This window comes from Saimiri boliviensis, chromosome 8 (assembly GCF_048565385.1).
Source record: "Saimiri boliviensis isolate mSaiBol1 chromosome 8, mSaiBol1.pri, whole genome shotgun sequence".
Classification (NCBI taxonomy): Eukaryota; Metazoa; Chordata; class Mammalia; order Primates; family Cebidae; genus Saimiri; species Saimiri boliviensis.
The window spans coordinates 95,875,736-95,890,962 of NC_133456.1; the positions used below are offsets into that span (position 1 = coordinate 95,875,736).

The following is a 15,227-nucleotide window of genomic DNA, read 5'->3' on the forward strand; positions in this document are numbered from 1 at the left end:
TTTCCCCTTTGCCCTCGCATATAAGTTTATGACCTTGAAAATCTCTGTTGGCATTTGTATTGGGATGCATTGAAGCTGTAGATCAATTTGGGAAGACTTGGCATCAAGATAACATTGGGTACAAGAGGGACGATCAGGTGTATGTGAGGTTGTGAGTTGGTGGGGGTGTGTTGCATCTGGTTTTGAAGACTGTTTAATTTTTGTTTCCAGGTTTTTTTTTTTTTCTTCCAAACTTCTGTCTCACTGTTTCCTTATTCTGTCATTTATAACTAGAAGTAAAATTCGGTAAGGGAGAGAATTTTTAGGGCAGGGTGTTCTAATAATTTTTGTTGTAGAATATTTCTGTTGATTATCTTATGTTCCATATTGCTATTAGTCTCCTCGCAACTCTTGATATTATCTTTGCTTGTCATATTGAGTCTGCCAAAAGGGTTTTCCAGTTGTATTGTATTCACCCTGCTTCCCCCCTCCCCCCAGGTGGGATACTCTTACCCAGCTGTAGTGCAGTGGTGTGATCGTGGCTCACTGCAGCCTTGACCTCTTGGTCTCAGGTGATCTTCCTGAGTAGCTGGGACTACAAGTGTGTGCCACCATGCCCAGCAATTTTTTTTTGCACTTTTTGTAGAGACGGAGTTTTACCATGTTGCCTAGGCTAATCTCGAACTCCTGGACTCCGTGGCCTCCCAAAGGGCTGGGATTACAGGTGTGAGTCACTGAGCCCAGCAAATATTAGCTCTATATTATGCCTCTTTCATTACCCAAATTCAAAGGTTTTGTTTGCTTTGTAATAGACTAAGTACAACTATATTATTTTTACCAGCCCATTGCAGTGCAATTTCATTTTATGTGATAAAAATACAACATAAAGTGCTCACTTCTGCAGCACATATACTAAAATTGGAAGAATACAGAGACTAGCATGGCTCCTGTGCAAGGATGACATGCAAATTCGTGAAGTATTCCACATTTTTCTGACAAAGGTCTAATATCCATCATCTAAAAGGAACTTAAGCAAACTTAAAAATAAACCATTAAAAAGTGGGGAAAGGATATGAACAGACACTTCTCAGAGGACATACATGGAGCCGACAATCATAGGAAAAAAAATCAATATCACTGACCATTAGAGAAATGCAAATCAAAACCACAGTGAGATACCATCTCACACCAGTCAGAATGGCTATTATTAAAAAGTTAAACAAATAACAGATGCTGGCGAGCTTATGGAGAAAAAGGAACACTTTTACACTGTTGGTTGGAATGTAAATTAGTTCAGCCATTGTGGAAGACAGTGTGGTGATTCCTCAAAGACCTAGAGAAAGAAAATACCATTTGACCCAGCAATCCCATTACTGGGAATATATCCAAAATAATATAAATCGTTCTGTTATAAAGACACTTGCACATGTATGTTCACTGTAGCACTATTCGCAATAGCAAAGACATGGAATCAGTCTAAATGTCCCAACAGTGATAGATTAGATAAAGAAAATGTGGTACATATATATACACCATGGAATACTATGCAGCCATCAAAAAGAATGATATCATGTCTTTTGCAGGGACATGGATGGAGCTCGAGGCCATTATCCTTAGCAAACTAATGCAGGAACAAAAAACCAAATACTGCATGTTCTCACTTAAATGTAGGATCCAAATGATGAGAACACATAAGTACCTAGAGGGAGCACTGCACACTGTGGCCTAACGTAGGGTGGAAGGTGGGAGGAGGGAGAGGATCAGGAAAAACCTAATGGATACTAGGCTTAATACCTGGGTAAGGAAATAATTTGTACAAGAAGTACCCATGACACATGTTTACCTATGCAACAAACTTACACATCTTACACATATACCCCTGAACTTAAAAGTTAAATAAAACATAAAATATTAATAAAATACAGACAATTCCTTTTAAAGTGTGAAGATTTTCTTCACATTAAAAATTTTGTGAACCATTATATAATTTCAAAACTGAACAGGGCAATAGTTAAACAGTTTCTTTTATTGTCATGTTTAGCCAACTAAAGACACAAGCCTGAAGAAGGAACAAACTAATGAGGATACCTCCACCGTCTCCCAAAACAAGAAAGAATCACATTTAAGATAAAATTTTGCCGTTAAGTCACTAAATTAAGAGTTTTCCGAAAGAGAAGGCGCAGTAGTCATCATGAGTGTTTCATTGAAAGACAGAGCTATTTTATTTATTTAATTTGCTCCAGCCATTGTCAACCAGCCACTACAAATGGGCCTCTTGTGATCATTTAAGCGGCAGTATTTATTAAATTTCTCCTTCAGATGCTGTCGGTATTGTTCTCTATTGCTGTAGAAAGACTGGTTATTAGCCATAAATGACTGTATTTCATCTTGTGAGATAAAGATTTCCTCATCTGAAGTACATTCAGACTCATCAAGGAGTTCAACTAAGCTCTTGGCACCTTTTCCGGAATCGGGACCAAACAATGTTTCTGTAGGTTCTACTAAAAACACAAAAATACACCACTACATGGTGGCACACACCTGTCTCAGCTGCTTGGGGGCACTGAGGCATGAGGTCTCGATCTCTTGACCTCGTGATCCACCCGTCTCAGCCTCCCAAAGTGCTGGGATTACAGGCTTGAGCCACCGCGCCCGGCCGAAAGGCACTTCTTACATGGCAGGGGCAAGAGAAAATGAGAAGGATGCCTAAGTGGAAACCCCTGATAAAACCATCAGATCTCGTGAGACTTATTCACTACCACTAGAACAGTATGGGGGAAACTGACCCTGGGATTCAATTACCTCCCACCAGGTTCCCCTGATAACACCTGGGAATTATGGGAGTACACTTCAAGATGAGATTTGGGTGGGGACACAGAGCCAAACCGTATCATAAGCAAAATGAAATTTTAGTTAATTAAAACTTGTATAAAATTTTATACCCATAAGCAAAAGACCTAGTATTTAAACGTAATTTTCTAATTTGAAGTTTGCATGCTTTTAAAACACACACACACACACACACACACACACACACACACATATATATATATATATATACAAAACCAGTGAGTCTAAGGATTGCCATAGGGTAATTTCCTGGGCCATTTAGTTCCTCTCAACTGGGTTTACTCTGATTTTTGTCTCTCATATTTAAGACTAAAAGCTTATTGTTTTTTTCTGTCAGACTGCTGCTTTTGCTATGTGAAGTTGAAGAAAAAAGTGTGAAAGTAAGGAAATTTAAGTATGAGAAAGAATTAGTCTTACTGAAAAAGCTAACTCTTGCTTGGTGAACATATGCATGCTGTTGTTATACCAGTGTTCCAAACCTGCTCTGTTCATCCTACCCGCTTTATTTGCTCACCCTGCCATATGGAGGGTTGTGTTTTGCTGGACGTGTTGTGTTTTGGACTTTTATACTTCTGAATTGAGAGAATGGAGAGGGAGTAGACCAGAGTAGAATTTTTCACGTAATTTGAAATAGTGTCCTGAATAGTTCTTTAGTGTGTGAGTGAAGTAGGAAGGGTGAAGAAAAAAAAAAAGAGGTTGATTTTAAGGAGAGTTGTGCATTCCATGATGTTTGAGAAAAATAGGGAAAGAACAAGACATTTTGGATTGATTTTTCTCTTGAGGATTGGGGACCATGTGGGATGCTCTTTTAATAGGATTTAAACAGGTGAGATGTACACATTTTTCATTTTGTTTTCTCACGTTTACTTCTTTTATAAAGATCTCCATGGTTACCCCATAGAGAGCAGACTGGAAAAAGGCCAGATTGGGTGTAAGTGGACCAGTTAGAAGGGTGTTGGAATAGGCAAGGTGAGAGATGATAATAGATTGAGTAGGATTAAAGTGTTGGAAACAGATTTCTGGTATTTAAAGGTAAACGTGACAGGATTTAGTGAAATTAAACATGAAGTAAATGCTAGATGTCTGACTTAAATAAACAAATAGAGAATTGAAGTAGGAACATTGAAATAGGATTGAGTAGCCTGTGTGTTTGATTTTGAACACATTCACTTTAAGGTACCACTGAAGTATCTGAGAGAATGTCAGTTTTATACACGAACCTACAGCTTAGAGGAGGGTTCTTGAATAGAAAAGCTTGTGTGTATAAATGGTAATTTAAGCCTGAATGTGGATGAGTTTGCCAAGGGGTTGTAAAGAGGAAGGTGCTGAGGACTGAATTGCAGACACTGTTTATAAGATGACCTTAGAAAGGAGATACAGCATGAGTGTTTGGGAGAGGTAGAAACAAACCTAGGTGAATACTGGTCCATAGTTTCCAACTTCCAGTGAAATCTCAGTATTTTTCCTTCTACGGGGTTAGGGATTCCTCACCTTAATTCTGTTTTGAGCAGGATTGGGCTAAAATTTGTACTAGTTCTGGACCTATTGGAAAAGAAAGGAATTTAAAAGATGTGTAGAGAGACCAGGCATGGTGGCTCACACTTGTAATCCAGCACTTTAGGAGGCTGAGGCAGGCAAATCACTTAAGGTCAGGAGTTTAAGATCAGCCTGGCCAACAGGGTGAAACCCTGTCAAAATAAGCCGGGTGCGGTGGCATGTGCCCGTAGTCCCAGCTACTCAAGAGTTTGAGACATAAGAATCTCTTGAACCCGGTAGGCAGAGGTTGCAGTGAGCCGAGGCACTCCAGCCTGGGTGACAGATCAAGATCCTGTCTCAAAAAAAAAAAAAGATATGTTGAGAGGCATTCTACAAAATTGGAGCTTACATTTTGTACCATCAATGATTGTATCAGAGAATCCTCAGAATTACTTGGGGATGGGGGTGGTCAGAATATGTGAATTGTTTCACTATAAATACAGTTTTTTCAAGAACTGTGGAGAGTCAGATTTTGCCTTCCATGCAAGCCAATATCTTTCCTAGATGCTAGTAGGAGACAGAAGACTTCTGGGCCAGAGACATAGGACTTTATTACTGTGAGAATAATGGGAATCAGAGTGTTAGCATTTGTGCTCGTTTCCCAAGCCCACTGCTCCATAGAGGAAGGTGAAAGGGGCTGAGTCAGGGGTCCCCAAACTATGGCCCGTGGGCCGCATGCGGCCCCCTGAGGCCATTTATCCAGCCCCCGCTGCACTTCAGGAACGGCACCTCTTTCATTGGTGGTCAGTGAGGGGAGCACTGTATGTGGCAGCCCGCAAAGCGTGGCGTTGCTCACGTACAGTACTACTTCCGGTGACATGGGACGCACACGTCACGGCTCTGGAAGCACGTCATATGACGCACATCCGGTCTGCAGCCGCGGTGCCCCACATCACCGGAAGCAGTGTGAAATAACAGCAGAAGTGGGAAGAAAGGCAAAGCACTATAACCATTACTACACAGTACAGTGGCCCCCATACTCCCCCAAATGTACAACAACATAATGGCCCCTATAACCTCCCTTTGCCCAAAAGTCTCCCCCCACATTACTACACACTGTGTTTCCCCTGTTATAAGACCCTGTCTTATATTAATTTGACCCCCAAAAGATGGGGGCTGTCTTATTTTTAGGAGGTGTCTTATAATAGGGGAAACATGCAGCAGTGGGCTTCCCACAGAAGAGGCCCACCGCTGCTGCAGATGTCCAGGACGCTGTATACACAGTGTCACAGGCTGATCACAGCCATCCCTGTATACAGCACTGGAGGTGGTGCTGGGCCTGTGACACTGTAATACCGCTGTCTGGGATAGTGGAGGCAGCAGCGCTGGCTGTGAAGGATGTCACATCTTGCATAGTCTGACCCTCCCAACAGTCTGAGGGACAGTGAACTGGCCCCCTGTGTAAAAAGTTTGGGGACCCCTGGGCTGAGTGATGTGTGTGGTGATGGCTCTCCTGTAATGCACTGCAGTCTATTACAGGAGAGGGATCACCAGTTTAGGGGACCCAAACTTTGATAATGGACAGTAAGCCTACCTGACCTTTACCCTGGAGGGAGATGACATTTTTTTTTGAGCTAGAGTTTCACTCTGTCACCAGGTGCCAGGCTGGAGTGCAGTGGCACAATCTTGGCTCACTGCAACTTCCGCCCGCCAGGTTCAAGCAGTTCTCTTACCTCAGCCTCCCGAGTAGCTGGGACTACAGGCATGTACTATCACACCCAGCTAATTTTAGTAGAGATGGGGTTTTACTTTGTTGGCCAGGATGGTCTCAATCTCTTGACCTTATGATCTACCTGCCTCGGCCTTCCAAAGTGCTGGGATTACAGGCATGAGCCACCACTCCCAGCCTTTATTTATTTATTTATTTTTTCTTCCCCATATGGAGTCTCACTCTGTTGCCCAGGCTGGAGTGGAGTGGCACAATCTTTGTTCACTGCAACCTCTGCCTCCCGGGTTCAAGTGATCCTCATGCCTCAGTGCCCCCAAGCAGCTGAGACAGGTGTGTGCCACCATGTAGTGGTGTATTTTTGTGTTTTTAGTAGAGACGGGGTTTCACCATGTTGGCCAGGCTGGTCTCAAACTCCTGAACTCAGGTGATATGCCCCACTCAGCCTCCCCTGGGGTTACAGGCATGAGCCACCTTGCCCAGCTGGAGATGACATCTTTATTGTACTAGACAGCAATCAAACCTGCCTTTTGCTCCTGAGGGAGACACTGTTTTTTGATTCCTTATATAGTCCAAACATGCTTAACAAATTAGTATGGAACAAAAGGAATCAGTCTCTTTACTCACAAGAGGTACAGAAACATGAAAGATCCAAGTATGATTGCCTGCCGACAGTATTCACCCTTCATTTCTATATCTTCTTGGCTTCTGGTGAGATTTTCTTCCCATGATGATACAACTTCATTGGTCACTCAGTTTAATCTTTCCGACAGAGGCTGGAACCAGATCCATTTAGTTTTTCTTATGACACATTTCACTAAAGTTACTATCAGGATAGCAGGATGAGGCCAGACTGCAATATTGACTTCAAGTATGCTCCCCGGGTGCAAGATCCTGCCCACAGAACAAATGCAACAAACCTTTAGGGTCTACCTAAGAGAGCCAGGTGGCTTTCTCTTTGTTTCTGCACTGACTTTTCTCTTGGCCCAAAGCATTAATCTAGTTACTGCAGAATATATAGCGCAGATTTCGCCTTGGTCTACAAAGAGGAAGTGTAGGGCTATTCTTTTATCTGTAACAATCCTGGATAGTGATTTGAGATTGTCCTGAATGCCTTTAGGCCCAAGGTTATGTCATTGCTTGCTTTAGCTAAAGTTGGGAACAAATTTCAAATAACCTTTTCTAATTGGATGACTCCCATTGTAGCGATTATTGTCTTGGTGTACAAGCCTTCACATTTTCTGAAGAGAGGCAATGCCTGACTTCCACACAAGAAAAACTCCCAAGGACTTTGTGCCTGTAAGGAATGTGTTGCTTATATTGTCCTACCTCTCCCTCACCCCTCACTCCCCCCACCCTTATGTGGGACCTACTTTTAAGTCAGAGGGCACAGGCTGCTAGTTGTTTGCCTCCAGTGTTGCCTCCCTGATGGCTGGAAAGCCTTAGGGTTCTGAGTTCAGTATGAATACTTGTTTAGTTTTTGTTTGTGGAGAGACTCTGCCTGAAGGCAGTTAGTCCAGTCTGTTCTGTTTCTTATCTGTGCCACCAATTTGATGACCTTCATCTGTCCCTTGAAGTGACTGTCCCTGGAAGTGACAGAAATGAATAATAGCCACAGGAATAGGGGTGGAAAAGACGCCTAAAGTTATGGACAGTTATATTTTGTGTGGGAGATTCGGGAGCTTGGACTACCCTTTGCTGCTTTTGAGAGACTGTACGGTTAAGGAAAATTAGACTGAGTAGCGATCAAAGCTGTGGCAGGATCGGGGCAGATGCAGTAGTCAGTTAAATTTGAGATTTTGCACATTTGCAGAGAAATGTTCTTTGTAAGGGATGATTCTAAATGATAGTTAATGTCCTTCCTTTTTCCTTACTTCCCAATGTCTAAGGCGTTTTCCCCACAGGTGCCAGACAGGGTTGTTGTACCCTTTTGACTGTCACAAAATCAGTGTGTCCCATTCCAGTAGCTAACTTTACCTTTTTTCCAATAATCTCAAGACTCAAACCCAGACCTTTTGTCTGGAAGGGTCAGGTGCAAGAGTGATAAAAGGCCTTTTTATTGAACTTGGAGAGACCTTCTTATGTCTCCTACTTTGGTCCACATGAGCCACACTACTGGAAGCAGTGTACTTAACCAAGTGGTTATTATCTTTATTATTTGAGACCATGGAAATGCAGCAAGAAAATACAGATCGTCAATTTCAGGTGGCTGAACCTCAGTTAAGTTTATACCAAAGACCTCCTTTTGGCTGGGCTGCCACCCAGAGAGTAGACCAATCAAGCCAGTCTGGATTTCCATTAGAGGAAAGAAAGAAGCATCATGCTTAGGAATGCTCAGGGTGGAATGCCAAGTGACCAAGAGGAGTTCTCTTCCTGGAAACAGCCACATTCAGTGACGAGACTGCTGTATTCTTATGTAGACCAGGAGCAGGTGATAGAGGTATAGTCAGAAATCTTTTGAATTGATTAAATTTTTTTTAAAAATTGTGGTAAAATACATATGTGATTACCATCTTAATCATTTTTAAGTGTATAGTTCAGTAGTGTTAAGTACAGTTACAATGTTGAAAAACCAAAAATCTCTAGGACTCTTTTCATCTTGTAGAAATGAAACCCTATATTCATTAAACAAGTTTCCATTGAGCTTTCCTCCCCCAGGCAACCACTATCTCCTTTTTCTGTCTGTGAATTTTACTACTATAGGTACCTCATATAAATGGAATAATACAATCTTTGTCTTTTTGTGACCGGCTTACTTCACTCAGCATAATGTCCTCAAGGTTCACCCGTATTGCAACATGTGTCAGAAGTTCCTTCATTATTATTATTCTTACTTTTTGAGATCGAGTTTTGCTCTTGTTGCCCAGGCTGGAGTGCAATGAATGGCATGATCTTGGCTTGCTGTAACCTCTGTCTCTTGGGCTCAATTGATCCTCCTGCCTCAGCCTCCTGAGTAGCTGGAATTACAGGCATGCTCCACCACCCCTGGCTAATTTTGTATTTTTAGTAGAGATGGGGTTTCTCCATGTTGGTCAGGCTGGTCTCGAACTCTTGACCTCAAGTGATCTGCCTGCCTCAGCTTCCCAAAGTGCTAGGATTACGGCATGAGCCACTGCGTCCGACCTGAAGTTCCTTCATTGTTAAGTCTGAATACTATTCTATAGTATGTATCTATCACATTTTGTGCATTCATTGATCTGTTGATGGATACTTGGGTTAGTTCCATCTTTTGGCTGTTGTGAATAAAACTGCTAAGTGACCCTGCTTTCATTTCTTTGGGGTATATACCTATAATTGGAATTGCTGTGGTATGTGGTAATTCTGTTTTTAGTTTTGTGAGGAATCACTATGCTGTGTTTCATAGTGACCGCAAGGGCTCCAGTTCCTTCACATCCTGATTTTTTGATAGTAACCATCATTATGGATGTGGGGTTATATCTCATTGTGGTTTTGATTTGCATTGCCCTAATGATAAGTGATAGTGTCTTTTCATGTACTTATTGGCCGTTTGTCTGTCTTCTTTTGAGAAATGTCTATTCAAGTCTTTTGCCCATTTTTGAGTCAGGTTTATTTTTTTGTTGAGTTTTTTGAGTTGATTTTTGATAAGGCTGTTGCAGTATTAAGCTATATAAGATGCTTGTTGATGGTAGAGTGTCAAATACCTTGACTAACAGGCTATCGTAGAGTGACTTTTGTTGTAAAAAGCAAATGATGTGGAAAGTAAAACCAGGATGCAGATTAGTGTCAAGGACCATAATAGGGTGGCTGGAGTCAGCTGACTGAACTGGAATAGCAGTACCAGACCCAGGAATAGTGTCATCAACAGTGAGGCACCACTGATAGCCTGAAGAATGTTGTCAAAGGTCTCATGCAACCAATCTGCCAGTAGCATGTGATGTGGCTCCTCTCACCATGAGACAAATGAGTCCTTTTCCAGGACTCACAAGTCTAGGATGAGGTGGCAGTCTCTGCATCAGGAACATAGAGTCTTTTACTGTGTATCCACTCTATGATGATAGATGTGTTGCTGGGTCTGATATAATGATGGATCCAGCAACAGTGGTAGCAGTCTCAACTGTGCAGCTTGATCAACAGCTTGATTATAATTGGTCTCATCAGACAATGGACCTTTAGTGAAAACATCTATATTAGTGATGTTTATCTGTATATAGATGTATATCTGACCCAGATAGTTTGATCAGCAACTACAGTTGATCTCCATGGTTTATGGACAGTCTTAAATATGTCATTCTATAGTTTTCCAAGTGGCAGACCACATAGCTAGGCTGCTGTTAATAGCCTGAAAGTCTGTAGAAATATAACAAGGTTTTCTGGGGAAATATTGACCAGTCTGTGAGAATGTCCTTGAGTTTTGCCCATGGAACAAAGCAGCCACACCCATTTTCAGGTCTGTGTCATGGGCACTGGAGTTTGTAGTCCACTGGGCACCACAGGGTCTCAGCATAGTTGAATCATCAGTGAACCAGCTCCAGGCATTTAGGGAACCTCTGTGAATCAAGGGCCTTACTGAGCTAGCAGATTTGGTTTAGGTGGCAGAATGCAGTATCAGACCTTTTCTAAGGGAGAAGCGGCTACTTTTTCATGTAAAGCTGAGATGCCGTAGGGGCCAGACTGGCTGCATTCTTGAATATACCACTTCCATTTGATGAGAGAGGCTTGTTGGGCCTTTCCCACCTTGTTAGTCATTGCATTTGAGTTGACTCATTCCCAAATGGGAATCTTTTCAAAAGAGACATACCTAGTAGCTACATCAGGGAGGCATTGAATCCAAACCCAAGAGTCACCTCGGGAAGAGATTGTTCCTCTTGGCAGAGGCTCTAGTCAGGAAAGTCATCTGTGCACAGACTTGTACTCAAACGGGTCATAAGGATGTGGGGCTCTAAGCCTTTCTGCATGAGCTCTTCACAGTGAGCACAATCTCCTCTGGAGCTTATGAGCACTCACAGTCCAGGCATGTAAAATATCAATACCACTTATAGACTCAGCAGTGGAAGCCAGAAAGAGTAGTACATGGAATGATTCAGAGCCCCATCCAAAAGGTCACAGTGGTTTCCCTTCCCCTTTGAACTCTATTCTCACCTCAGCAGTTAGAAGGAGGTAACTTATTCTTCCACAGGAGGGGTGTGAAGGTGCCTTGGGCTCCTCTATCCAACAGAGAAATAAAATTTTGGGTCTGTGGTCTTCCCAAAATTATGTAGTATAACTAGGTGTGTGTGGTCTTCAGTCTCCTTCGGGAACTTTGAGAACTAGGCCCTACTCCTAATCATCTTTCTTTGTAAAACAGTTGAGGTTGAGGTATGAAGGAGGATGGGAGAGAGTAGCTTTGCATTAGTGAACAAGAGACATTTACTTTCAGTTTTAAGTGGTGCTATAGCTGAGTGCTGATCCGTCAAATAAACCTGCAGTAGTTTTGGTCCAGCCAAAACCCTGTATTCTGTGCAAGATCATCACTGCTTAAGGCCAGGAGTTTGAGACCAGGATGGGCAACATCGTGAGACCTTGTCGCTACTAAAAATTGTATTTAAAAAAATTAGCCTGGCATGGTGAAATGCACCTGTTGTCCCAGCTGCTCAGGAGGCTGAGGTGGGAGGATCCCTTGAATGCAAGAATTTGAAGATTGCAGTGAACCTTGATTGTGCCACTGCACCCCAGCCTGGGTGACAGAGCGAGACCTTGTCCTACACAAAAAAGGTCATCATTACGGACATTATCTGTTTCTGTTTGAGAACACCTTGATCAAACAGCTACAGCTGTGTTGCTTTCTGGTGGGGGTGGGAAATGGGTTTTGTACCCTTTGGCTGACTTGGGCTTGATCTACACGGTCACATCATTTTTTAGGAGTCCACCTTAACGTAGGCTCTTTGCTGCTCCATTGTTAAGATAACATCAAGAAAACATCTCTTAAATTCTTGCTTGATTTCAGTAGTAGGGCTACTGGAGTTTTCTAAGGCTGCAGGACTGACAGCAAGAATTATCTAGATTCTTTGAGCTAGTTTCTGATTGTCCAGTGAATCACCTTGATCCGCATTTTAAACCCAGGCTAGTACAGTAGGAGCCTATAGACTGGTTGGTGTCCAAGGGAATTTGTTTCAATGAAATTTCCCCTGGAGTGTCAAAGGTTTCTTGTAGTGGACAGGTTACACCATCAGAAAATGCTGAGCCCCTTTCCAATTATCTTGAAAGGATTGAAAATTGACACGATAGACTGCAGTAGGAGCTGAGCACTGAGATAGCCAGCAAAATGCTATTCTTCAACAAGCATTACATACCTGAGCAATATAACTACATGCCCCTCATCTTCCAAGCAAACCAGCCCAAGTTCTGAAGATTTGTTTGGCTCTGCCCACAGTGGTTGCAAATTTTCTTCTGTTCCGTTCCATTCTGTTCCTTTCCTTTTCCTTTTTGTTTTGGACCAAGTTTTGCTCTGTCACCCAGGCTGGAGTGCAGTGGCGTGATCTCATTTCACTGCAATTTCCACATCCCGGGTTTAAGCAGTTCTCCTGACTCAGCCTCCCAAATACCTGGGATTATAGGTGCTCACCACCCCGCTCAGCTAATTGTTTTATATTTTTAGTAGGGAGGGTGTTTCATCATGTTTGCCAGGCTGGTTTCAAACTCCTGACCTCAAGTGATCAGCCTGCCTCTGCCTCCCAAAGTTCTAGGATTACAGGAGTGAGCCACTGCACCCAGCCAGCCACTGGACCCTGCCTTTACTTTCAAACTCAGTGTAGATATATGTCTCTGTAACTGTTGTTGAAAGGAAACAGAACCTTAGGTGCCCCCCCCTTCCTCTTCCAGACAAATCTTAGTCCTAGTTTTTCATGAGGTAGACCTGCTGAGGCTGACTGTCAACTTGATAAGGAAGTCCTTCCCTCTGCATGAGTATTGACAGTCATCAGGGCAGCATCATTCAGGCTGTTGTCTTTGAATCTGCCTACTTCCTGGTACTATCCTGAAACTTTCTCTTCATTTCAGCCTCATTAACAGGCAGTAAAGTGGAGGATCATTCATTGCTTAGTTGATCATACAATTTGGTCAATATGTTGGCAGCGATTCTCATGGACTTTTCTCAGTTTCTGCTAACTGACCTTTCCTTCCATTGCTAGAAAACTTTGTCCCGGTCAGCATTCTATTTTCATTGCCAAAACTATCAAAAATTGTGACAGTCCTGAGATTTATCCTTGTTAACTAATGAGTTAGCCTACCACAATTTCATGGATTCTGTTGGAAGCCATGAGACTTCTGGGTCAGAGACAAAGGATATCATGACTCACGGCAATAGTAGCTAAAGTGTCAGCATTTGTGCTAGGAAACAGCCCCAGTTTCTACAGGGTACTGCAAAGAGCCAGGTGATGCCTGCATATACAGTTGTGTGCATTAGAAAAAAATGACTCTCAACTTAGGGGACCACATCTTTTATAATGGGCAGAAAACCTTTCTCCTGGAGGGTTACATTAACTTTATTATATTGGACAATAAGCAAACCTGCCTTTTGCTTTCCAAGGAGATGCTATATTTTCTAAGCTGTTTATAAACATTCAGAACAAAAGGAGTTAGTACATCTTCTCACAAGATGTACAGAAATGATAGATACTCATGGAGAGTTGTCTCTATCTTGTTTTGAAATTGGGATAGCATTTTTGATTACAAGTTCTTTCTCAATTAAAAAGTTCTGATGAAATAAAACAGACTTGTAATAGATTTGGTTCAAGCATAGCATTGAGCTGTTCTTTTCCCTGGGAGTACCCCCCCCCACCCTTTTTCCTACTTCAGTTCGTATCCTGGCCTTGTACCTAAACTACCGTAATTGCCCCCTAACTGGTTTAACTTTCTATGGTCTTGTTCTGTCTTCAATACCTCTGCTAGTGGGATCTTCTTAAAATGCAAAAGTGATCTTGTCACTCAATTGAAATTTGTCATCAGTTCCTTATTAAGCCAAATTTTAAGTTGTTGAGCAGCAGTATAATTATTTCTCATGTGCTGGCTACCATCCAGTTTTAAGTTGGCAACCAAATAAAAAAATATTTTTAAAAAGCCTTGTAGGCCAGTCCTAGGTAGGCTGTACCAAACAGGTGTCCAGGCTGCTTGTTGACAGTTTGTATCTGCTCTTATCCGTTTTTCTCTCTTAGGCCTTTGTCTGGAGGATGTTATTCTCTCTGCCTTTAATGTTTTTTGTATCTCCCTCTTGACTCCTGTTTATCGTTTAAAACCTACCCCCTCTGTAAAGCCTTTAAATGAACTGTTTTCAACCTAGTTGTCTTGTTCTCAGCACCTTTATAGTAATTTAATACTTGCCTCATTGTGTTGTAATTACTTTCTTTTTGTGGGGGTGATGGTTTGCATCACACTGAATAAATAAAGTGTCAGCTTTCTCTTTCTACACATACCAAGTCTTTTTATTTTTTTATTTTTTTGGGAGACAGGGTCTCTCTCTGTCACCCATGCTGGAGTGCAGTGGCACAATCACAGCCCACCACACCTCAGCCTTCCAGGTTCAAGCGATCCCCTTGCTTCACATCCCTAGTAGCTGGGACCACAGGCGTGTGCCACCATGCCTAGTTGTTTTGTATTTTTTTGTAGAGACAGAGTTTTGCCACGTTGCCCAGGCTGATCTTGAACTCCTGAACTCAAGCAATTCACCTGCCTTGGCCTAAAATGCTGGTATTACAGGTGTGAGCCATCATGCCTGGCCCACATACCAAATTGTTTGGAAACAAAACTGCTTTCTAGAGGATTGTTTTAGAATCAAATCCATTACATTAGTTGGTGTTTTAAACCACCATTAAATATTCTCGGCTTTTAGTCTAGTATAATTTAATAGTATTCACTGGAAAAGAGACATGGTACAGTCCTATGGTCCACCCTAAAATATGGTCCAATGTATGTAGGTGGCAAATATATTATGCCAAATAATGTTTTCTTGCTTTGTTCAAATTTAAAATACAGACTGTGGATATTCATAAAGAGAAAGTGGCTCGAAGAGAAATTGGTATTTTGACAACAAATAAGAATACTTCAAGAACTCACAAAATAATAGCACCTGCGAATATGGAGCGCCCTGTAAGGTATATTCGGAAACCTATCGATTACACAGTTCTGGATGATGTGGGCCATGGTGTCAAGGTAAGCATTTTATATTACATTAACACACTAATTTGCATATCCAGTAAATATT

General features: G+C 42.0%; 1 protein-coding gene and 1 non-coding gene across 16 annotated transcripts in view; both read left to right on the plus strand.

Annotated features, from left to right (window-relative positions):
* ABI1 (abl interactor 1) overlaps positions 1-15,227 on the plus strand; it is a 128,632-nt gene that overhangs the window by 84,509 nt on the left and 28,896 nt on the right. For all 15 annotated transcript variants that reach the window (XM_003930678.3, XM_010341247.3, XM_074404902.1 and 12 more), the window contains exon 3: positions 14,999-15,175. In XM_003930678.3, coding sequence (XP_003930727.1) covers positions 14,999-15,175 — 177 coding nt within the window. The remainder of the gene's footprint in view (positions 1-14,998; positions 15,176-15,227) is intronic.
* Positions 868-971, plus strand: LOC120367719 (U6 spliceosomal RNA). Its single transcript, XR_005582033.1, has one exon. It is a non-coding gene; the product is annotated as a U6 spliceosomal RNA (small nuclear RNA).